This window comes from Mesoplodon densirostris, chromosome 12 (assembly GCF_025265405.1).
Source record: "Mesoplodon densirostris isolate mMesDen1 chromosome 12, mMesDen1 primary haplotype, whole genome shotgun sequence".
Classification (NCBI taxonomy): Eukaryota; Metazoa; Chordata; class Mammalia; order Artiodactyla; family Ziphiidae; genus Mesoplodon; species Mesoplodon densirostris.
In genome coordinates this window covers 82407112-82430885 of record NC_082672.1, presented here as the reverse complement: position 1 = coordinate 82430885, position 23774 = coordinate 82407112, and the positions used below count along the sequence as shown (strand labels likewise).

Here is a 23774-nt window from a genome sequence, read left to right as displayed (position 1 = left end):
TGGGTCTATTTTAATTGAACACTCGTAAAAATGCAGAACCTTCTATTTTTGCCAAGAGTTATCAAATTTTCCCAGACACTTTATGACTAAGCCTTTAAAATTTTGTTTTACTAAAAAGGGATCTAGTCCTAAATATAACTGCTGGTAAATCTTTCAATAAATAATTGCTATATCTACATACAATAGAAATGGCATAATATTGAAGACAAATATAGGATGTTGGGATTAGTATTTCACATGGCTAAGACTTTAAGACTAATAGTAGCCAACTTTGTAGCTAATTGGGACACGTACAGCTTATAGGCACATTATTGGAATCAGCCCGAGTGCCCTGGTCCACCCACATGCCTGCCCCTTCCAGACTTGCTACACTCAAGGCCGTGCCACTGCGGACGTCTTTGAGGAAAGCAGACAGTTATTATGCGTTGAGCTGTGATTCCTGAACTGAAATCTCAACCCCTTCTGCTATCAGACAATTATATTACACAGGATTTATTTTAATCTTCTCATTGTAATACTTTTTCAACAGAGTTATGGACACAGACACCGGGGGGCCAGCACCTAATGTCTGAGGTCACATTAATGCAGCCTAACGTCTTATTGTCACTAAGATTGGGTTTTTTTCCCCACGTCTGCCTGCTTAGGGCTTCCCTCCCCCCAACCCCACTTTCTATTATTACAACAGTATATTTGTTAGTAAGGTAAGTACAAACATAATAATAAGTAAGAAACAGGGACTTCCCTGGTGGTCCAGTGGCTAAGACTCTGCACTCCCAATGCAAGGGGACCGGGTTTGATCCCTGGTCACGGAACTAGATCCCACATGCCACAACTAAAGATCCCACACGCCACAACTAAAGATCCCACATGCCTCAACTAAAAGATCCCACGCTGGGACTTCCCTGGTGGTCCAGTGGTAAAGAATCCGCCTTCCAATGAAGGGAATGCAGGTTCAATCCCTGGTCAGGGATCCCACATGCCACAGGGCAACTAAGCCGTGTGCCACAACTAGAGAGAGAAAACCCACATGCCACAACTAGAGAGAAGCTCATGTGCCACAACAAAAGATCCTGCATGCCACAGTGAAGATCCCACGTGCCTCAACTAAGACCCAATGCAGCCAAAAATTTTTTAAAGATTAAATAAAGAAAATAAATATCAAAAAATAAAATAAAAAGACACTGGAAGAACACAGTTAATTTTTTAAAAAATAAAAAATAAATAAAAGATCCCGCATGCCGCAGCTAGGACCCAATGCAGCCAAGTAAATAAATCAATATTTTTTAAAAATAGGTAAGAAATATAATAGCTATGGAATATAAGTAATTTTTATAAAGGATAGTTTGAGAGCACTATATTCTCTAAGAACCCCAAAATGAATGTGGTTTCTGAATGTGCTTGATAAGTAACCTTCAAGAGTTAAGGGGAAACCTGGCTCATAGGAAATGTCAACCTTACATAAGTGTCAGGGTCAAAGTCATCAGTCATCTAGTCCCAGAAAAGTACACCAGATTGTCCTCTTGGTGGATGCTATGTTCTATTCGACTGTATATTAAATGTGTGAAGCTCCAAAACAAAACAGTAATAAAAGCACAAACTTCCAAATTAAAGCCATGAGACTCAGGACTAGTTCACAAACACTATTTAATGAACAGGTTTTATGACTCTCTCAACAAAATAATAACCCTTTCCACTTCTGTAGCAGATGCTACAGCATGTTCACATCTCACTTCACCTCCAAGGTAACCCCTATGAAATAGACTATACCTTTATCCCCTCCTCCAGGACTGGGACTATGATGAGGTGAGCCAGGCACTTGCCTCAAGTGCAAAATTTAAGAGCATGCCAAAAACACTCAGTAATCAAGTTAAAATTTTTTAATATTTTAAATAGTTTTAAATAGCAAAAGTGATGCAAAAATTAAATTATGAAACAAAAAATCAAAATTTTAAACAAAGACAGGGTCAGATTCAATTACTGTTGTTTTATTTTGCCTCAGGGTACAGTTCCGCTCAGTGAAGCACTGCCCTTTCCCAGGACAAAGAAACTGGGATGGAGCATTAAGTACACACCCAAGACTGGAAGGCTTGTTAAGGCAGGAGCAGGACCAAGCCCGCCCAGGTACCTATGCTAATAGTCCAGGCCATTCCCCCTCAGTGAAGTTCTCCATTTTACGAGAGGAAAATCACTGTGAGTTTGAAGAGGCTAATATCCAAGCTCCCTGAAGTAATATTATTCTTAAACAATCTGAAGGTGGAACTGAACTCAATCAAACTCACAAGGAATGTAAATTAATAGAAAAGCCAATAAAATACTAATTCATTTATTTCACTGATGCAATGTATATTTCTGAAACCAAATTTTTTAAATAAATACTTACGGATGGAAGAGTAAGTGTCTTGAAAGAGCCTAAAAGGAAAACAGGGAAGAAAACAGTCATAATTTAAATATAGTGATATAATACAAAACTTGTAAGACTCTCTTAATACTCTTTCAGATGTAGAGGGAATCAAATTTATAGAATCACAAACTTATTTAGCCAAACCAAAACAATTTTATTAAATCCCAGAACACCTGAGAGATTATTACATATCCTTGTGCCAAAGAATTAAGACTTAAAAGGCTATCAGGGGGTAAACCTCTCCCAAAAAATTAGTTACGTTCTGCTTCTCTTTTCCACGTGTATGTTATTGCTGCTCCTGTTGCTCTTTTAAGGCTGTACATGTTTGAGGGACACTTCATACAGTGTACAGAGGGAAGCTGAGGTTAATTTCTAATGTTCATTTCTCATACACTCGTGATAAAGGGAAAAAAGGAAGGCATTAGTCACGTCAGGGGTGAGCTGGGACTCATAACTGACCATTAGTATTAAAATGATGCAGACTTTTTTCATGTAAGTTCCTAAACAAAGACTGCTAATTTAACTCATGCCAATTTCTCATCAACTCTATTTATTGCAAAGGAAAAAATGTTTCAAGTTAAAAATAAAAAGAGTACTTATTCAAAGTTCCCATTTAAGGGACATGAATTCAGAGGTGGTGACAGGCCCTCAGTTCCTTCATTCATTTAAGAAACACAAGGGCTTCCCTGGTGGCGCAGTGGTTGAGAGTCCACCTGCCGATGCAGGGGACACGGGTTCGTGCCCCGGTCCGGGAAGATCGGCTGGGCCCGTGAGCCATGGCCGCTGAGCCTGTGCGTCTGGAGCCTGTGCTCCGCAACGGAAGAGGCCACAACAGTGAGAGGACCGCGTACCGCAAAAAAAAAAAAAAAAAAGAAAAGAAACACTTATAAGGGTACCACAGTGAACAAGACAGACATGGTCCCTCACCTCCTGGAGGCCACATGTGCCCACCCCATGGGAACAGACAGGTACAGTATGGAGCGGGGGTTAAGCAAGTGGCCTCTGCAATCAGACCACATAGGTTCTATCCCAAATCAGCCACACACTAGTCCTGTCCTTGAACATGTTACCTGATTCTCCAGGTTCAATTTTTTCATCCACAAAATGAAGGCAATCACACAAGGTGGCTGTAAGGAATAAGTATGCCAATCCCTGTAAAGGGTACAGAACAGTGGCTGGCATGTAGGAAACACTTGATAAATATGTCATTACACTGCCAGAAAGCTTGAAGAGTCACCCACTGGCATGTCAGTGTGCCTCTGTGGCAGTGGGCTTCAGATGTTTATGATAGAGAACTCAATCAATACGAATATTTGGTGCATGTTACCATGTCAAGTTAGATTTATAAAGTTATATACATGCACTTTCTCAACCAAAATATAAATATTAGAAAACCTGTCTTTCTTAGTTTTTCTCAGTAAAATAATGGACATAAAAGTTAGTACATTTTCTACCCACCCCCTTATAAATGGTCTTGTGACCCCAGATGTGTGCACCCCACTTTGACCACTGCCCCAATGGGCCTCACTGAAATACAAGTATGTTCTCAGAAGCAGATAAGCAACTCATCAAAGTCACTTATCACACAGCACAGGTCAGTTTATCGAACAGCTGTCACCCCAGGAAGCAAGGAGCGGCACTCTTCCATAATTAGGACACTGGACAAAGAATGTCTTGACAAGGTGAAGGAGGAAGGACAATTGAACAGATATAGGTCCACACGGAACGGCTGCAATAGAGGGAGAGTGGGGGGCACTTCAGAGGGGCCACGGGAGGCGCCTAGAGGAAATGATGCAGAGTCTAGGGCTGTAGGATAAGGAAAAACGAGCCAGGTGAGAATGGAGGGGACCAGTTTCCAGACAGAGCAGCCTCAAGTGCAAAGGCATGGAGTCTACTGAGGAGAAGAGCTGTGTGAGACGTGACCAGAGGCCAGAGAGTCAGTAGAGATGAGGCTGGACCAGACCACAGAAGGCCTTTTAGACAGGCGAGCCCTCACCAGAAATGTCTGGGTCGCACTGGTATCCCCACATTCTGATTGAGTATCTGTCCCGGATCTTTTTTGGTTTAGCAAAATATTAATATGAGGTGGGTTTAACCTGCACAAGATTTAACTTTGAAATTGTATAATCATGCTTTGAGAACATCTCCATTTCTGTGGGAAGTGGGAAGTGGGAAGAAACTTCTGTTCATTAAGTTCTTGCTTTTAATGGGAGAGGCATATTCTATACTGAATTGAAGGGAAATTGAGAAGCCCCATAATGGTGCAGCAACTAAACTTGATGAAACACTCAAAGGAACCATAAACAGAGACAACTAACAAGTTCTGTCTTGTAAAAATAGTTGTTGAGAAGAGGCATAGGCAGACCCTGCAAAATATTGGGGCTGAAACACATAAACAGTTCAATATGGGAAAAAATTGAAATTGAGAATATCCTCCACACATCAGAATTTTCTCTGATTTTACCAGGTAGCTCAGCACATGTGGAGAGAGTGTTTTCTCAACTAAAAATATTATGGTCACTGTATACTAACAATGAACAAGTGGAACCTGAAGTTAAATTACAAAGTCCACTTACATTAGCACCAAAAAAAATGAAATAGGCATAAATCTAACAAAATGTGTACGAGATCTAGATGAGGAAAACGACAAAACTCTGATAAGTGAAATCAAAGAGCTAAATAAATGGAGAGATATTCGATATTCATAAATAGAGAAACTTAGTTGTCAAGACATCAGTTCTTCACAACTTGATCTTTAGATTCAATGCAATCCTAAATCCTAATCAAAATCCCAGCAAGTTATTTCATGGATGTCAACAAACTGATTCTAAAGTTTACCTGGAGAAGCAAAAGACCCAGAATAGCTAACGTAATACTGAGGGAGAACAAAGTTGGAAGAGCAATGCTACCTGACTTTAAGACTTAGTATAAAGCTACAGTAATCAAGACCATGTGATACTGGCAAAAGAATAGACAAATATATCAATGGAACAGAACAGACAGCCCAAAAATAGACCCTATAAATACTGTCAACTGATCTTTGACAGGCAGAACATGGGGTAATTTTAGGGCAGTGAAAATACTCTGTATGATATTATGTTGATGGACATATGTCATTACACATTCATCAAAACCCACAGAATTCACAACACCAAGAGTGAGCCCTCACATGAACTATGAACTTTGGGTGATTATGATGCATCATTGCAGGTTCATCCTTGGTTAAAAAAAAAAAAAAAGTGCCATTCTTGTGAGTGATGTTGATAACAGGGAAGGCTATCCATGCATGTGGACAGGGAAAATATGGGAAATCTGAAAAAAAAAATTTTTAATTATTTGAACGTTCAAGTTGAACATTATTATGATAAGGGTCAGATAACTTGAACATTCAAATAAATAATGGATTATAACCTACTGAATAAAATAAGAGTATGAGTTTGTGCTGATACATAATTTAATAGATGACTAAATGAAGGAGAAGAAAAAGGGTTTTTTTTTACAATTTTTAATTTATTTTATTGAAGTATAGTTGATTTACAATGTTGGGTTAGTTTCTGCTGTACAGCAAACAGATTCATTTCTACATATATATATATTCAGAAAAAGTTATTCTTTGCCATAGAATTCCAATAAATAAAAGTCTAAGGAATCATGGAATGAGAAAATTCCACAACAATAATGGTCATAACTGATTCAGGCGAATAATCATCAAACGTGTGTGTACAAGTGGACTGAGTGAGACTCGTCAAAATAATGAACCGGGGCCTCCCTGGTGGCGCAGTGGTTGAGAGTCCGCCTGCCGATGCAGGGGATACGGGTTCGTGCCCCGGTCTGGAAGGATCCCATATGCCGCGGAGCGGCTGGGCCCGTGAGCCATGGCCGCTGGGCCTGCGCGTCCGGAGCCTGTGCTCCGCAACGGGAGAGGCCACAACAGTGAGAGGCCCACATAACGCAAAAAGGAAAAAAATAATAATACTACTAATAATAATAATGAACCGTTGTTGTTTGAAGCTACTAAAGTGTGGGGAGGTTCATTCACAGCAAAAGATAACTGGAACACGCTTGAAATAAAAAAGATTACCTAGCAATATTAAGTATGATTATCCTTATTTTACAAATGAGAACCTGAGTCACAGAGATAGTAAGTGACTTCCCCAGGGCCACACAGGAAAGAAGTAACGGAGCTCAGATGCTAAGCCACTGCCTCTCAGGAGAAGAACGGCAGCTGTGCTTCTGTTCTCGCGTTCTACCCGCCTGTGATTATTATAAAAGTTGCACAGCCTGTGGAGCCTCTCTGTGTATGTTGGCAGCCTTACTGCCTCAGTCACACAGGTTCAACGTCGCAGTCCTCTTGGACTCCCGGCTCTCCTCAGCTCTATGTTAGTCATCACCACAACCTAGATCCTTCTTCCACAATGTTTCTCCCAGCCCTCAGTTACCCTATAGGCGCTGCAATGGTGGAGTGAATTGAAACAATTCGTGTTATACAAGAACTTCTGGAAAGGATATAAAAGCTAGAAAATGTCTTAACTCTTTTTATCAGTTCTCTACACTACAGCGTTTTCATACGTTTGAAGCTAATTTCAAGATCGGAAAAACCCATCTTCAAAGGAAGCAAGAACCACACGTGTCTAAGTTCGGGTTCCCTGGGAAGCCGACTCTGACACGGTGATTCAAGGGCAGGGCGAGCGCCTGGGACCAGCACCTAGAGAAGGGGAGGGATGCAGAGGCGGGTCTGGGGAGGAGGAGGGGAAGAGCCTCAACACAGGCTCAAGCCGCGTCCACGGGGCACCCTCAGAAGCTGCGCTGACCCCTGAGACTTGTCCTGAGTTGGGGGGAGGGGCTGGACCTCCACCCAAAGAGGAGTTTCCCTGGGCAGGGTGAGTCTCCCTAGCGGTGCAGCCCCCAGGAAGCTCTGGCTTGGAGGGCGGTGGGCTGCAACATTCCCAGCAGCTTCAGGGAATGAGTCTTCATCCCCAACAGGCTGGTTCCGGGCGGTACAGCATGGTACCCACCACAACGTCCCACAGTGGAATAAAATCAGAAATACTAAACTGCAGGGAGCTGGGCCCCAGCAAAACAGCACCCTCGATTATTGAGAGTGACTGACTTTTCGTGACTTTAGGATAAACCATCGGGCTTGACTATCTTGTCAGCCCAGTGACTGGAGGAAACAATGTGCTTCCTTTGGGCCTGACACGCTGGCTACCTCCCATCACCGGCAATCTCACAAAGACTAACGACTGCGTGGGTGTGTGCGTGTCAGCGTGTGCATGTGTCTGTGTGTGTCTGTGTGTGTCTGCATGTGTGTGTGCATGTCTGCATGTCTGTGTGTGTGTGTGTGTCTGAATGTGTGTCTGTGTGTCTGTGTGTGTGTGTGTGTGTGTTGGGGAAGGGGGCGTAATTTATTTTTATCTAAGTGACACTAAGCAAGGAGAAAGTAAAAAACAGCTTCGAGTCTACAATCCAAGTAAACCTAGTAGGTTGATCAACTGAAGGGCGAGCATTTCAGCGATTCAAAGCCAACTACTCAGATGTGAAGTGCAGGAAATCCCATTCCCAGAACTTCTGTTTTTAATGGGACTCGTCATAGAGTCCAAGCTTTGAGGGGTTTTCTCATTAAAGGAAATTGGAAGAGGGGGTCGACTGCATGCCTGGGCCTCACGCTCTGACACGTGACCGTGTCCATCACAGACCCAAGAAACACACAGCTTGCCCCCAGAAGCTGGGGTGCAGGAGCAGAGAGGCTCCCACAAACCCCTAATTCTTGCTGGATTCAGGGAGTGACTCAAAGGATGTGCAGAGAGATCCAATTCAAAGTCCGCTCACTTGTCTCATGTGTCATTAAAAGGTCGACTTGAAGTACTTGACATTTTTTGCAACTTGTTGTCTTCCCTCTAAATTTACAAGGGCAGCTTGGAATTTCCTAGGCACTTAGTAAGTCTTATTTGAACAGTCCTAACACTGTAGCAGTAATTTACAGGCACCAAAATATAAAATCGGGGGCAGGGTGGTAGGAGTGCAGATGAGAAATAGTCATCTCTTTCTCTGTGGTTGCTAGGTTGAGGATGAAATAGATTGTATTTGCAAATTGTTGTGAACATTTTTTCTCCCTTTTGCCGGAGCTCCGGGCTCTACTCATACAAGGGAAATAGTCACCACCTCTTAAAATGCTGCACGGCATTCTTAGTCACTGACTAAAGATGCACTCTGTTCTGTGAAGTCCTTCTCAATGTCGCTGCAGATAATCTCTGTAAAACTCAGATCATTTTTGTGTATGACCAGAGACAGTAGATCTTAAAATTCCTGCAGTGCTTTCTCCTTCCCAATGCCACCAAAGGGACTCAAAAGAAACCTTGTTTTAAAGCTTCACACTTGGCACAGGCCTGAGAGCTGGCTGTCATTCGATTTACAAATAGAGTCAAAGCTATTTTTAAATTGTATAATAAGCATACACAAAAACTAACCTTTCCTTAACTTTTTAAACACACTCCATAATGCCATATGTTGCCTCTTCTGACATCTGTGTGCACCAGACAGCTCTGCAGAAAATCCCTGAAGGGAAGGAGAGTGTGTAATTGGAAATCCAACTAGGTCCAGAAATATTCTCTATCGGGAAAAAAAAAAGGATTTCCCACCATATATGTACCTGGCTTAGTATTTACTGGTTAATTACTTTTGGCAGCTCTCTGCTGTTCAGTAATGTACAATAATGAACTTAAGGAAATCACTTTTGCAACTAAAACTTTTGACCTCTTTACCAAGTTATTAAATATTCTTTCATCAATACCCTCATTACTCAGCATTTTCTTTGATCACAGATGGACAAAGCGGGAAATGGGGTTTCCACCACAGATCCATGGAAGACAAAACCTTAAAATATGTTTCTGCTTTGTGGTTTAATGTCACTTTTAAGCCAAGGAACTCTTCAGTGAATTCAATCCATACAGAAAACACAAGTATTTCAAACAAAACAAAACAAAAAAACTTCCTTTGGTCCCTACATACTCCTTTAATTTTTTTCTCTCCTGCTTCCCCTTGCTTACAAATATCTCAATAAATAACAGTTTCATAAAAAACGTTTTGTTCCATTTAGACCACTGAGTATAAAGTAGGTCAAATGAAAACCCACTAAAAGTAAAGTAAATAAAATGGTACAATATAAACTAAATGTTAGGTTCTATACAAATGAAAAACCAATCAAGCCAGGCTCTGGGCTGCTAAATGTACATGGCATTTATTATGGCAGGGTCAGTCATCTGCAGCCCACAGGCCAAGTCTGGCCCACGCCTGTTTTTGTACAGTTCATGAACTAAAAATGGTTTTAAACAGCTGGGAAAAATAAAAAGAATAATATTTTGTGACACATGGAAATTGTACGAACTCCAAATTCAGGGTCCATAGATAAATTTCTGTCGGTGCACGAGCACACCCCTTTGGTATGGCTGCTTTCACGCTACAATGGCCAAGTAGCTGCAACCAAGACCACAGGCCAGCAAAACCTACCGTGTCGACCATTTGGCCCTTTATGGAAACAGTTTACCGACCCCTATGGTACGGTGCTCTTTTGGGGAAGACATTCTCCTTCCTCAAGGGATGAGGGGTAAGGTTGAAGGCCCACTCCAGTCAGAATCAAAGAGCCATCAATAGAGACACATGGCATTAAAAAAAAAAAAGCTAAAACACACAGACACCTAGCCTCATGCCATAGGCTTGCGCTCAGGAGGGAGGCATCGGGGCTATGTCTGATGCTGGGAGATGCGCGGTATAACATAGGTGACATTCCCAAGTGTTTACTGTGTGCCAGGCACCATGGTAAACGTCCTAAAGCAGTACACTACAAAATGAAAAAGAATAAAAAATTTTTTTAAAAAAAGGAAAAAGAAATGGGTGAAATTAATTTTATTAACATTTTATTTAACCCCATATATCTAAAATATTACCATAAAATTTGTAACAATATAAAACAATTACTGAGTTTTGCCGTATTTTTTGGCAGTGAAAGTATTCAAAATCCAGTGTGTATTTTATACTCACGGCCCATCTTAAGATGTACGAGCCACATTTCAAGTGCTCACAAACCACACGTGGCTAGTGGTTACCATATTGGACAGCGCAGCTCTAAAGCACTGTCTCCTTTAATCCTCACAACAGTGTTCTGAGGTAGGTACTATTATTGTTGCTTTTATGCAGATGAAGAAACTGAGACTAGATGAGATGAACGACCTGCCCAAGGCCACATAGGTAGTAAGAAGTAGTGCTAAGGGCCCAGTTCCAATGTGGTTCCAGAGTCTCCCAAACTGTACAGGACAGACCCAGCTAATTCCTTCTAAAATATCAGTCCAAAAAAACCTCATACTCCCTCCTGTCACGCTTCTGTAGCTTACTGCACTCTCATGTTGGTATCTGGACACACCCACTCTTCCATATTTGCTCTTATCCATGATGTTATTGCCTCAAGCACCTATGTAGCCCTCCAGGTGACCATCCCTCTTCAACACAATAGGCTCATTGCAGCATTCATTCCACACTCCCTGTTCCCATGCATGGCAGACACAGCTAATCCAACCACTATTTCAGTCAACCCAGACTTGACTTGAAACCATCAACACAGCACTCCAAGCAGCCTCTACAATCAACTTGAGTTGGCACATGAAATGCAATCTGCTTTGCTTCCTTGTGAGGAACATAAGGACAGGAAATTTGTGTGGTCACCATTTACGCCACCAATATTGTGCCATATACAGTTTAGTGCCTGATGAATGTCTGGAATTCGCAAAGTAGTAAATGCCCTGTCTTACCTCTATTCCTGAGGAGATTGAACACGTATTTCAGTGAAATTTAAATTTATAATACTAAATCATTTCTGCCAGCTACATTTTCATAAATGTAAACTCCTAACGTTGTCCTGCCAAAAGAAGCTACCAGGTGCTCTTAAAACACCTTCCTCCCTGTTTATTTCCAAGCGCTTTACCACTCTGGTTTTCAGATTTTAATTCATGAATCACTTCTTCAGAACTGAAGACCCACAGACCTGCCCACCACCTCCCTACTCCGCTGCCTCCACCAAATCTTCTTTGATCAGTTTCACCCTCACTCTTGCAAAGGAAGAAAGTCAGGTCATGGGGTTTTCTTAAGGGGAGTGACGACTAGAAGGGACAGCGGACCACCACAGTCCCCAGTCCTCCAGTTCTGTCACTGCACCTTTGGTAGGAGGTCCTCTGAGCCCAGACCAAGATGCGATGAGTTACAACTCCACTTCCTATTCACACGTACAACCACAGTGATAACAAAATGCCTCTACCCCGTCCCCTCAAGCTTCAAGTGAGGCATACGTCCACCGTGAACAGCCCCTTTCTCCTCCCCGTTCTCCTGTGTGCCCTCCCCTGATGCCAATACGGGTGTCAGTCTTTGCATCCCAATAGCCCACAATCCAGCAGGGACCCAGGTTAGCGCAGCACCAGGGAATAGCTCCAATTCTGTTTCTTTCCCCAGTGAGCCACTACTTTTAACGTTTATCCCCACTTCCTACAAAGAGACGACAGATCTGCACAATTTAGAGGAAACTATAGCAAGGTTTTCTAAAATCATATTTCCATTTTATTCATCTCAACTTCAGACTTCAAAATGTTTCTTTCTCTTCTGTTTCTTCTTACATCAGAGGAAAAAGTACTTTTTAACGATAATCCACTCACCCGTGCTCTCGATCCTGATTCTCTTTTTACCCTGAATTATCCACCCCTCCCCTTTGCATCAACCCTTTTACCTCTCTACTGTGTTTTTTAAGAGACAATCCGCCTCTCTCCTCTCAACCGTGAAACTTCCACAGAGTGGTCTACTGCAAAGGTGATATTTGAATCACAACCTGAAGCAGCTGAGTCGTGAAGACATCTGGCAGAGAGCATTAGAGGTGGAGAGATGAGTCAATGCAAAGGCCCTGAGACGGGAGCATGCCTGGTGTGGTGTAGGACCTGCAGGAAGTCCAGACAGGCTGGGGAGGGAGGTGGGAGTCGTGTGAAACGAGATCAAAGGGAGCTGGATTGCGTAGGGTTCACAGGCCATCGGAAGGCCATTGGCTGATACTGAGATGGGGAGGGACAAAATCTGGCCTGTTTTCTGGCCATTGGATTGAAAATAGACTATAGAGCCATAAGTGTAGGGAGGAAAAAAAAAAAAAAAAGATAACCTAGGAGGCTACTGTAGTTATTTTTTTAAAAAAGAGTGGTCTGGGCTTCCCTGGTGGCGCAGTGGTTGACAGTCTGCCTGCCGATGCAGGGGACGTGGGTTCATGCCCCGGTCCGGGAAGATCCCACATGCCGCGGAGCGGCTGGGCCCGTGAGCCACGGCCACTGAGCCTGCGCGTCCGGAGCCTGTGCTCCGCAACGGGAGAGACCATGTACCGCAAAAATAAATAAATAAATAAATAAATAAATAAACAAACCATTCCGTTGAGGACCTCCAACGCCCTTTTTCCTGTCCTCCTCTTCTCTTCTCTGACCTTCTGGGACACTTCATACTGTTAAGACCTAACTTCTTGGTCTTCTTCCTTCCCTTGGCTTCTGAGACATCTCAGCATCTCCAATCCATCCCCCTGTTTTGGCTGCTCACGGGCCAGGAGCTTCACTGACTTCTTTCCCTCCTCCCAAGCTCCTGTCACCAGGCTTGTTCTGTCCACAAGCACTGCCTCCTGTACATCCCATGCCTTCCCACTGAGACTTCGAATACTGTCTGCCTCTATGAAAACGACGCCTTCAACTCTATCTACCCCTAGTTACCATTTCAAACTTATCTGCTGCGTACCTCCACCTGGGTGTCTCCCCACACTTACATCTAAAGCTGAATGTAACATCTTTTCAGAAAACACACACACACACACACACACACACACACACACACACACGACGCTCTGTCACACCTGCCACTCCCAGCCCTGGGCTCCTTCCTCGGGCACACCCTCCCCTTCTCTCATACGTGAAGTAACTGTTCCCACAAAATGCCAAATACATCAGCAGAGGTGGGACACTCATGAATGGACATCTGTACAGCTCTGGGTGTAAAAGGTAACAGTGCCAGGCACAGGGTCACACAAAAGAAGCACTATTTACCAACCACAGTGAAGTTTTGACACAAAGAAGAAATAAAAGCTCTCCAGCCTCTGCACTTTTAATATTATACTTATCCCTGTGCAACCTCTGAACCTTCTCTAATGCCTTCCTTCCTCTTCTGTCCCGCCCCCCATTCATTCATGTGTCACATACCGCAAATAATCAATAAGTAATAAATTAATGGGGGGAAACGTCATCCGGGAAACAAGGAGTTCCAGCATTGTAAACGCTTCTTAACAACAGAATGGATCACACAGCAACCCCGCCCAGATTCTTACAGGACCTGATTTCTCCTCCCACCACAAGCCCTCAGTGACTCATTGCCCCGTTAGAAGAGCAGCAGCACGTGTTTAGCTTGGAGTTTAAAGCATCAGTCTGTTCACTTTCAACGTCACTCCATCACCGATTGATAATCAAACCCCGAGACCTGTTTCTCCACTGCTTTAGATTAACACCAACGTTTAGGGCTAGGGGCCACTTGAAAGGCAAATACAGAAATCTGGGCGGGACCTTCAGCTGCCTGGAATCATCACAGCCTTGCAAAGGCTTGCCTCTCACCCTCAGGCTTTCAGTACTCGGTCGGAACAATCCATGAGAATCCTTCTAACTGGAGGGCAGTTGGTCTCACTTTAACGCAGCTGAGAATCCCTTGTGATGACTGCTTAAAATAAAGTCTAGATTCCCAGACCTTACCCACGTCTTGAGAGGGTGACCATGAATCTGCATTTTGAATAAGTATGACTCACATCTTGAGAAACACAGCAACAGAATTTAGTTTTAGAAAAGATCTGAGGTGCCCGGCCCCACTCCCACCCCTTGCAGGACCATTCGTCCATCAGGAGCAACTCCACCTTGAGCTGAAATAAGAAACTGGCACAAAAATGCAGGTAAGCATTTCTAAAGTCCTTAGTTAGCCTTATTTTCTTCCGTATCAGATAAAGCAACATTCCCAAATATACCCTAAGTCTCACACAGAGTTCCCCATATGTTCGCAGAGTTTCCTAGAGTATAATGGAAGTAGCATTCGGCTGCAAATGTGGGTGCCTGTGATCTGTTTCCAGCTCGACCACCAAAAGGCGTTTCACCCTGGGCAAGTCACCACACACCACCCCTCAGTCTCCTCAGCCATAAACTAGGTGATTGATTTGGCTTATCTCTGAGACCCCGTCCAGCTCCAAAATTCTACGAAGCCCAAAGTAAATTAGGAGGAGAGTTGGCATTGCAACTTGCAACTCTTAGATCCAGATTAGATCTCATGAGGTCCAGCTCTGAACTACCACAAGCAAACGAGAAAATAATTTTCAAGGAAGACTGATACCCCACTGCATCAATATCCCAAAGTAAAGCAAACAAAAAATATTTCATGCTCTTCCAGGCAGTGGAAAACCTTCAACTTCAGAACCATCAGCACCAACAGAACCAACTTCACATTCAGGCTATACCATTTAATGTGTTATCCCAGGAAAACTATTCTCTCTTAGCCCCAGTTTTCTCATCTCTAAAATGAAAATAATAGTGCCTTCCTCCAAGGGTTATTGAAGTTAAAAGTTGTGCATAAAGTCCCTGGCACTGTAAGGAAACTCAGTATTTAATATGTTACGTTCCTTCCCATCCCCTCCTAGTGAGGTAGAGTCCCCAGTTTTATAGACTTTATAGACTCTTTTATAGAGTCCCCAGTTCAAGGTCATCCCAACAGGTGACTAAGAATCGCCTCTGACCTAACTGCTGCCATCACCTTCTAATGACAATAGGTACCAATGTCTTGAGTAAGTCCTATGTGTTTAAGTGCTTTAAACGCTACCTCATTTCACCCTCACATTAACCGTATAATTGTACGAGGCGGAAACCACTGCTCTTCAGATGATTAAACTGAAGCCTGGTGAGAAGGTGACAGCCCACAGACACACAACCACTGATGGAAGGACATCAGGTAGCCTGGCTTCAGAGCCCACGCTCATCGTGACTACACTCTGGTCCTTTATCCTCAGGTCCCACCTTCTTACTAATATATATTACATGCAATACCAAAGACATGTGAAAGAAGAACCCACACCCTTTAAAAATAATTCTCATGTCACTGCAAGTTCAAAATGAGCTCTACTGGCACAGCTGCCCGTGCAAACCTTCCCTGGGAGACCTGCACACATAGCATACTAATTCATCTACGCTCATAAAAACCAGGGTTACTGATTTTGATGTACAAGCCATGAAATGTATGCTCAGGAGCTTTGTTTCCAAGAGAAAGCCATCCAAACTGAATTCGATGAGTTTTTTAAGTTCTTCAGCTAATAGTTCAAAGTATAAAATATTGACTTCCCATCCTTACTAAATCAAGATAGAAAATAAAGTACCCCATAGTCAATGGGAGAGAGATAAAAAGACAGTAAAGACAAAGAAGAATGTTTCATTCTTAAAGAATAGAAGGTAAACACGCCATTAGCTCTCCAAGATTTTAGGGCAAGAAGAAAAGGCAAGTTACTAAAGGATACAGACATACACATAGAGTTCACCTCACCCAAACCCTGCAGTGGGAAGACGGAAGCAGGCTCGGCGCCATAAATAAAGAAGCAGAGCCTCCAGGCCAGGAGACGCCCTGCCCTGCACCCAAGTTTGCAGCTGAGATTTTCTGCTTAGGTTTTTCCTTTTTTCTTTTTTTTTTGCCAGGGGTGGGGGGGGATTTTATTTTTTTATACTATATTGAAATGCAAATCAAAACTACAATGAGGTATCACCTCACACCAGTCAGAATGGCCATCATCAAAAAATATATTGAAGTATTGTTGATTAACAATGCTGTGTTAGTTTCAGGTGTACAGCAAAGTGATTCAGTTATACATATACAGGTATCTATTCTTTTTCAAATTCTTTCCCCACTTAAGTTATTACAGAATGTTGAGCAGAGTTCCCTGTGCTATCAAAAAGTCTACAAGCAAGAAATGCTGGAGAGGGTGTGGAGAAAAGGGAACCTTCCTACACTGCTGGTGTGAATGTAAATTGGTGCAGCCACTATGGAGAACAGTATGGAGCTTCCTTAGGTTTTTATCTTATATCAGGTAGATGTGAAACCAGCAACAATGAATTCATTAGTGGAGGAAAGGGGTGTATTCTTTATTATTTGAAGTAAATTTCATTCAGGAAAAACAATGCAAGTTTACAAATGAACATTTCAAATTGTCAAAAGAGATCGGGAAATAAAGCAGAAATTATGGTTTCCAGGATATCAGAAAATAATTCAATTCCTTCACACGCTTTAAAAGATGAGAAGATAGTTCTCATTTATGACCTGTGAATTCAAATGTTCTTCGCTTTTTTTCTTGATTTGGCATGGAACTCCAGGGCACCATCACAGTAAAGGAAGAGATAAAAGCCAGGAAGGTAAGAAATAAGGGGACAGATTCACTGTGCAACCAACAGACCGTCTGACTTGATTCCAAACGCCAATAGGTGCTCCATCTTCTCTGGTAATTACTACCTGCTGAATTTTATCAATTATATTTACTTAACTAACTCTTTTGTACAATAGAAGATAAGGTTAGGAACCTAGTTCTATTCACCATAGAGGACGATGATAGTGGAGTTCAATATCTGAATGTCACCACGAAAAACGCATTAATACACCCTTAGAGAACTCCTCAAAGTTTATTAGAAACACTTTTTCTCAAGGGCTATTGTTCACCCCAAAATAAATAAATAAAAATAATTGATCCCCAATAAATATAAAATTAATATATTTAAAAATGAATAAACTAGCTATCATGTAATCCATGCTACTGGCCTCAAGGATGGAAATGTAAACAAAATATTTCCCATATCTGCCAAACAAATAAATGAACTTTTCCTTGAGGACAAGCCATACTTTTCTGCCTTTATTAAGGTGTATGCTGCAATTCTAATGCTTTAGCTATTACTATTTCTGACACAAATTAAGCTAGAAATGCATTCTGGTTATGGTGAAACACCGCCCTGCCCCAGGAATTTCTAAGAACAGCAGGACTGCTAGAAACAGCCACTCAGAAACAATCCCCCTCCTTACCCAGCTCTGCTAGCAGGCAGAGCTTTATTAAAACCAATCTTTCCTTGGCAGGACCTCTTGGAGTCCATCATAAGAAAATGATGAAATAATCAGACCTAAAATGTATTTACTTGCTTGTGTTTATGTGGCAAGGAAAAAATGAATCCTAGGAAGATCCAGACCCCACTAATTTAGAAAGTCCTCCTTTATCTACATATTGTTACACCTGGAGAAATCAGATAAAGCAAAGGATGTAGAGACAGGGAGGGAGAAATGTCTTGGTCCTTAAGTCCTAACTTTACAGGAAGCATCTGCTCTGAGAACAATGACTCACAGCCCCTGATAACAAAGTTAACATTCTCCTTTGAAAGAGGGAGAAGGGTTGCAATGGTATTTTCAATGAAACTGTATGTCAACTGCGTCCAAAACAGCCCCTGAAAGTAGTGCATTTTCTCTCTTTCTTTTTCAAAGATCCATTAAGCTCCCAGGATAGTGTTGTCCGACCCACTTTAGCCTTACCCAAAAGCATGACAAACTTTCCTCCCAAAGGAAAAATCTAAGAATAAAGTTTAAAACCAAGCCACAGTAACAAGCACCTCAGTGTTCGTGCTATTTGCAGAAAAAAAGAAACAAGACTGACGAAGGAGACTGCAGAAAAGACAACGTAGGAGAAATTCTAGAATAAGCACACGCAAATGTCCGAGCAAAGCCCAAATATTTATCAAGATCATCCTTGTTATTCTGGACCTTTGCATTGTAGTAAAACGGTCACACTAGTAGAGCCAAAATGATAATTCTTAATGAATAAATAATGAATGTGGAACTACCTTAAGTGTTGTCTACTGTGACTTAGTATTTCAATATTTTCTTTAGCCATTATCACAAGACCAAGATTCATTCATTTTCAGAATAAATAGTTCAATAATAAAAGTAAGAGATCTGCCCCCATGTAAAAAGGAAACGATGCTTCCTGCATCTTCTTCTTCAATAGTATTCCTATTTACAATATTAACAGCTACTGTTTATTGAGTGCCTAATAGGTACTAGATACTGATTTAACTTTATAACTTCCCTGGGAAGTACATTATCCCCACTTTATAGATGAGGAAGTTGAGGCTCAGAGCATTTAAGTAACCGGCCCAAGATCACACAGCTAGTGCTAAGACTCAATCTCAGATCTTAAGTGCTAACTGCATTGCTTCTCCAGGGAAACAAGGCCTCCCACTTTCCTGACACTACTCCTATGAAAGACAAAGTGGCCTGGCCCCTGCACACATCACCTCTTCCTGACTCCAAACTTACCCACCCAGTCAGTCAACTTCCCAATCAGAAAGAACCTCGATGTAGATAAACTTTGATTTTATCTCATTTCATGATGGTGTTAATTTCTCTATGCTGGTGAAGGATAAACATTTATATAATGAGCTACTGTGGAATCTCACTCACCCTTCATTTTGTGCCCTTAAATGATTCTTTTAAAAGATAACTCAACATTGTAGGAAGTTATGCCTCAATTTCTGGCCTCTGACTAAACATCTACACATGCTTCTAGTTAACAGTGTTTACAGCTGGGTGGTAGGATTACAGGTAGAATTTTGGTTTATTCCCTTTACTTCCAGTATTTGCCAGGTTGCTAGCACTGAGTATACATTACTCTTTCAATTAGAAAAAATTAAGTGTTCATTTTAATGTGAAAGAAAGCTTACCTATTTAACTATTTACCCCCCAAATTAGTCTGCCCTTAGTATTGAAAAAGAAGACATTCACTGACCCAATTTAATCCTGGGCCTGGTTAGAACCCAAATTTAAAACAAGATATGTGGGTTCTTTTACAAATGGCTCCGACTTCTTTTACATTATTTTTCTTTTTTTTCCTGTTACTTAAAAAACTGAAAAATATTCCATAAAACTAGATTTTAACTTTAGTTCTTCTTTTCCTACCCACAGGCCTACTTAGTAAAATCCTCTGCATCCAATAAATATGGTCATACCTGGTTTGCATAAACCATACATAAATATGGTTTTGTGTCAGACTGTTAACTATGCCTATTTCCTCTTCTGGGCACACACTGTCCTACATGCCCAGCCTCCTGTGCAGCTAAACGTGGCCATCAGAGGAGGGAGGAATGATATGAGCCACGCCCAGGCCTGGCCCATAAAGACCTCCCACAGGAGACACTCCACGCGCTTCCCCTGCATATTGGAAGCCACATACTGGTGACCACAGAGCCACAAAGGGGAAGGAACCCAGGCCTCACGATCTCCACCTGGAAGAGCATCCCAGGAACATCATTTTGGACTCCACATGAGTAAGAAATAAAAGTGTATTGTGTAAGCCACTGAAAATGGGGGGCTTCTCCACTACGTTACATAGCACGTGGCTTTATTAACATAATCCAATTATTACTGCAGATGGGTAAGACTCTGCTGTTATCTTACCTTTTTCAAAGACTCCTTCTGCTTCCAGGACAGAGACGGCAAGGTTCGCTGCTATCTTGACCAGCTCCGCCTTCACAGTGACCTGTGAGGGGCTGTGTTCCAGAAGCTCCACCCCAATGGTCACATTTCCTCCCGGCCTGATGATCCCAGGGGCTGTCACCAGAAACCTGGGCCTAAAGAGTTTCCAACAGCAAGGGAAAAACAAAGTTTCTTACCCTCACATCTCCATTCTTTTGAGATCCTCAAACTTCATAGAGAGTGAGATAGACTCCCTAGACTGTGCCAGGTGCAACTGTTCCAATTAATATTGCCTCACTGCTCCATTTAGCAACTGCACTGAAATGCTATTGAAACAACAATAATCCCCATAAATCCATTCTTTATCCAGTTTTATTGAGATATAATTGATTTGACTTTCATGCATCATGAGACGATTATCACAATAAGTTTAGTGAACATTCATCTCATATAGATACGAAATTAAAGAAATAGAAAAAATACATATTTTTCCTTGTGGTCAGGACTCTAAGGATTTACTCTCTTCATAACTTTCATATATAACATACAGCAGTGTTAATTATATTTATCATGTTTTATTAATACGTTCCCATAAATCAATTTTAATGCGGTAATCCATGCACCGTTAGAGGACAGGCCTGTGTTATTATTTCCATTTTATAAACCACAAATAGCACAGGATGGCTTACACTGGGACACGCAGAAGTTATTGGCAAAGTATCATACAAGCCTCTAAACTTCTCCTTTACAGAAGACATCATCCCAGCATAATTTTTTTTTTCTTGGCTTAAAGACACACACACACACACACACACACACGGATTTTGCTTGTTTCTTACTGAAACCTTTATGTTTGGGCATCTACCCAAGAAAACATCATCTAATCAACACCACTGATTAAAATATACCATCTGAAATTAAACTATCAGTGGTGACATTTCCAGGTAGAGCAAAGCATAAAAATCGCTAAAACAGCATTTTCCCTGCCCAAGCTACGGATTAGGGCTCAAGGGCAAAAACCTTTGGGGGGAAGCCGGGGAGTGCTTTCCACTACTTAGGTGTCTCACTCGTTATCTTCCCACGAAGTCTGCACCTAAACCCATACTTCAGCTACCTCGGTCACACCTTGTCATTGCCAAAGTTGAAGCATCTTGTTTAGAAATATATATATATATATATATATATATATATATATATATATATATGTCTTTAAAAGAAGAAGGCACATTATTTGGGGGTAAAAAGTTGAGAAGCACGCAGAGGCAACGTGGACTAAAAATGAAATGCTGTCTTTAGAAAGCAGTTACGGCCAGAGACGCTTAAACAGCCTCGCGGGTGGAGAGAGCAACTGTCCCGCGAAGAACCGAGGGGAAGCGCCGCATGATCAAATCTCCAGGCCGGGGTCCGGCTGGGGATCGCCGCCGCCCCGCGCCCGCCGCCCCGCTCCCGCCGTCCCGCGCTCCTACCCGGGGGCGGCGGCCAGCGCCGCGCTCCACACGCAGAAGAGGCCGGCGGCGGTCCCGAGCCGCGGGCCCCGCATCTCGGCGGCGTCTGCCCGGCGACCGCGGGCTCCGGAGGAAATTCGCGGGCAGCGCGGGGTGTGTCCTTCCACCTCCTCCCGGATTTTCCCGACTCCAGGCTTAGCAGTTTGCACTGGGCGCGCCTGCGAACGGAGCGAGGGCTCTACATTGAGCCGGGACGCGGCGGCTCCACCCCTCCCGCCGCATCGCAATGGCGCTGCTCGGCGCCCCGGGCAGCACCGCAAACCCCGGGCGGCAACCCTGCTGCCCTGGCCACCCGGCTCCTCGGGCTGTTTATGCTACCGCTGCACCGCCCGTGCCCGGGGTGCATGAACAGGCCCATCCTTGTACGGAGACATTCATAGCAACCTTGTGAGGTGGAAAAAAATCAGTCATTGTCCTCCAGACGATGAGTCAGAATTTTAGAGAAACGGCAAACGCGCGCACACACACGCCAAACGGGTGTATTTTCTGGTAGTTGTTCAATATATACGAATGAATAGGCACAAGAGAAAAACTTCTTTCCCTTGAAACAAAAACTCGAGTATATCGTTTGCCTTTCCAGGAAAATGTGGTTTCTCCGTTTAAGAAAAGAAGAGGAATGGACTTCCCTGGGGGCGCAGTGGTTGCGAGTCCGCCTGCCGATGCAGGGGACACGGGTTCATGCCCCGGTCCGGGAAGATCCCACATGCCGCGGAGCGGCTGGGCCCGTGAGCCATGGCCGCTGAGCCTGCACGTCCGGAGCCTGTGCTCCGCAACGGGAGAGGCCACAGCAGTGAGAGGTCCGCGTACAGCAAAAAAAAAAAAAAAAAGAGGAAGAACATTCTGGCACATGCCTAAGTTAGGTGTTACTCCTCAGAACTCTGAGAAACGACTATGGAGGGAGATGCTTTATACTGTGGGCTATCCCTAAGCACTTCTGCTACAGAAGGTATTCATTAGCACTGTGAAGCCTGGAGCAATTTGTGTAAACACGTTAGAATTCGGGTGGCTCTCCTATCCTTAGGAAGACCAGTGGCCCAGGGTGCCCAGCAGTTGCTGAGCTCCAGCTCCTGCGTCCTGGCTTGTGTGTAGCTGCTTCCCCGCTGCTTGGTGCTGTTACCATGTTCAGGTGACTCAGGTTTCACCATGGCTACACCATAAAAGCAGGGAACTGCCAGCAACTGTTGGAAAACAGGCACATTCAGTCCCTAACAACTTAAAGTTTCTAATTCATGGAGAAAAGTTTTGGATGGTCACATTTTAATACGGGGCAAAATGCAGAAAGAAGAGAGGTCAGCCAAGGGTATCTCCTCACCAAGCTATGCGCTAAATAAGGGGGAAAGTAGCACCTAGACCAACTGTGGTTTTGGAGTCCAGGAGCTTGCTTTCCTCCCTTTCCTGTTCCACCCTTTTTCACCCTGCTGAACAGCTAGCAGACGTCCCTATGTCCTCCTGTCTCCTCCGCACTCCTATCTTTAGTGGCCGACTTCCTGTGCAGGCAGGGCTTGGGTCAAGTGAAAAGGGTCCAAGTGGGTCCTTGGGTACATATCCTGTGTCCCTGACACAGCTGTTACTGCCTGTCTGGTCTCCTCACCTCTGTTGTTCAGGGTCAAGTGTGGGCTCTGTCAAAGTCTAAATCAGTGCTTCTCCAACTCTAATGTGTATGAGAATCACAGTGAAATGCAGGTGCTGATTCAGCAGGTCCAGGATAGGGACTGAAATTCTGCCTCATTTCAACATGCTGTGGGCCGCAGAGGGTCTACAGGTAAACTCTCTCTTTGATGAGAAAAGGAAGTTGGAAACCTGGAGAAAATTCTTTCCAAGCTTCACTTCGTCAGATGGATCAATAAATTCAGGTTTATTCTAGAGGCAGGAAAATGTAAAAAGCACTCCAAAAGATTAGTTGATAATGTTGCATTCCAAGAAGTCTTCTAGAAAGGTTTAGAACCACCTAGTTGTTTTGTAAAATGACATCTGTGCAGATTTTAAATGGATGCAGCCTCCCTGTTTATGCCTTCCTTCTCGCAATACACAAGAAAAGCTTAACCACGCAGAAATTTGGCCATGTGGATTTGCACAGAGGTGAGGCACAGAGCAGCTACTCAGTAAAACTGCTTAAAAGGATTAATAAAAAATGTTCTTCCTAGTTTTTTTTAAGTAAGAAAAACTTAAGGTTGTCTGATAGTAACAATAAGAGATGGGGTTAAATAAAGTATGGGATGCCTATGCAACAGAATACTGTGAAGCAATTTAAAATTATGTTCTTGAATTGGAAACTTTATTATTTTGTTTGTTTT

General features: G+C 42.9%; 1 protein-coding gene across 1 annotated transcript in view; it reads right to left on the bottom strand.

The window, feature by feature from the left end:
- The window catches only part of CD109 (CD109 molecule), a 129773-nt gene extending 107958 nt beyond the window's left edge, over positions 1-21815 (bottom strand). Inside the window, exons 1-3 of the mRNA XM_060114417.1 lie at positions 21442-21815; positions 19958-20130; positions 2381-2409 (exon numbers count right to left, since the gene is read on the bottom strand). Of these exons, the coding sequence (XP_059970400.1) occupies positions 2381-2409; positions 19958-20130; positions 21442-21515 (276 nt within the window). The 5' untranslated portion in view covers positions 21516-21815. The remainder of the gene's footprint in view (positions 1-2380; positions 2410-19957; positions 20131-21441) is intronic.
- Between the last annotated feature and the right edge of the window lie 1959 nt (positions 21816-23774).